The sequence below is a fragment of the Cyprinodon variegatus genome, unplaced genomic scaffold, assembly GCF_000732505.1.
Source record: "Cyprinodon variegatus isolate N-32 unplaced genomic scaffold, C_variegatus-1.0 Scaffold1338, whole genome shotgun sequence".
NCBI classification, from domain to species: domain Eukaryota; kingdom Metazoa; phylum Chordata; class Actinopteri; order Cyprinodontiformes; family Cyprinodontidae; genus Cyprinodon; species Cyprinodon variegatus.
In genome coordinates this window covers 29083-30720 of record NW_015151791.1, presented here as the reverse complement: position 1 = coordinate 30720, position 1638 = coordinate 29083, and the positions used below count along the sequence as shown (strand labels likewise).

Genomic DNA, 1638 nt, shown 5'->3' with positions numbered 1-1638 from the left:
TAGAGAACAGTCTGGATGTAGAGAACAGTCTGGATGTAGAGAACAGACTGGATGCAGAGAACAGTTGTTTTAGCCTAAAATGCTGCATGGCTTCTGGATCTCAGGACGACTTTATTACTTTTCTGTCTAAACTAGTAAAGCAGAACATGTTTCCTCAGGTTTATATGCAGTAAATAAAGCAAAGCTTTTTACTGCATTAAGTATTTGAAGAATCAATTAACCTTTTAAACCTTTTAAACTGCTTCGCATCTCATTGGTGGAGTAAAAACTGTTGATAATTACAGCTAACTGCTCAGTCATACGTATATTTTAATGATGTGTTTTTCTAAATTCTCTTTCTTTCAGGATGCTGATGATGAAGGATGACCATCAATGTGAGGAAGCGTTTTTACTGACAGACGCCGGCGCTCACAGAAGTTGCTGTGGCCCCAATAAATAGCAGAGCTTTGCTCAGAAGCTCTCTTACTGAAAGAGTTTCAGTATTTTGGTCCCAGATCACACCAACAAGGACTGCCCAAGTCATTCCCAAATACAACAAACAGTTTCCTCTAAAGTTTCTCAATATAACTTTCATTTGTATTTCTGTGTATTTATTATAAAAGAATATATGTTTTCTAAATGTTTTGGTGTCCTTTTGTAAAGCACACATGGGAAGGTTTGTCACTGATCTAGAGCCATGTGACCCTGCAGCCAGATGGGGGCAGACGTGTCCTCTCCTCTGTGTGTGTGGGGGGGGGGTTATGTCTCTGTGAGGAGGTTCCTGTTGGAGGCTGAATTCAGTTCTGCTTCAGCGACGTTCAAACGGTCGGAGCAGAGTTGGAAGGATCAGGCCAGAAGTCATCCACCCTCGTCTGGACTGAGGTAGGATTGTTTTCTCCAGAGCAGAGCAGAGCGTTACACACTAGGTTATAAATAACTTCATGCCAACATTAAACATTTTCTAGTTTGTTTTTTACTTTGCTCTTTCAATCAGCTTATCTTTGAGACATGCTTTTATTTTGGTTTTAGTTTTATTATTGTTAGCTCCAAGCTTCAGTTAGAAAAGGAACTTTTTCATTGTAAAGTCAAAAGTTCAACATATCAGGTGTAGAGTGGGAGCTCAGCTTACTGAGGTGGGGAACATACCACATGTGACACAAGTAGTAAAGTATGTTTTCCCCACAACATATTTCATTTCACCCCCCCCCCCATGCTGTCATATCTGTTCATCAAAGTTCCAGCTGCGTTTTAATCACATAAATATGTCACCTTTTCATATGAAAGGTGGAAGTGAAGCCGAGCAAAAGAGGAATTGCTGAAGTGAAATGAGGCCTCAGTGAATTTCATCAGAGCTTTAGGTTCTGATCTGATGATTTTATCTCTAGGATCTGAAACTCTAAGATCAAATCAAATCTTCAGGATTTGGGAAAACTTCCTTCCTTCCTCCTCCGGTTTACAGCCGCTAAAAAATTCATTTCTGTTTTAGGATGGAAGCAAATCAGAAGCAGAAAAACTCCTGCGGGGTCATCTGCCTGAAATATCTACTTTTCCTCTTTAACATTTGTTTCTGGGTAAGATTGCAAGAGACTGACGTCCATCATCCAACATCCATCCATCCATCATTCATCCATCCATCCATCATCCATCCATCCATCATCC

General features: G+C 40.2%; 1 protein-coding gene across 1 annotated transcript in view; it reads left to right on the top strand.

Annotated features, from left to right (window-relative positions):
* Nucleotides 1-6: 6 nt before the first annotated feature.
* LOC107102893 (CD151 antigen-like) overlaps nucleotides 7-1638 on the top strand; it is an 11488-nt gene continuing 9856 nt past the window's right edge. Inside the window, exons 1-2 of the mRNA XM_015402346.1 lie at nucleotides 7-861; nucleotides 1466-1550. Of these exons, the coding sequence (XP_015257832.1) occupies nucleotides 695-861; nucleotides 1466-1550 (252 nt within the window). The 5' untranslated portion in view covers nucleotides 7-694. The remainder of the gene's footprint in view (nucleotides 862-1465; nucleotides 1551-1638) is intronic.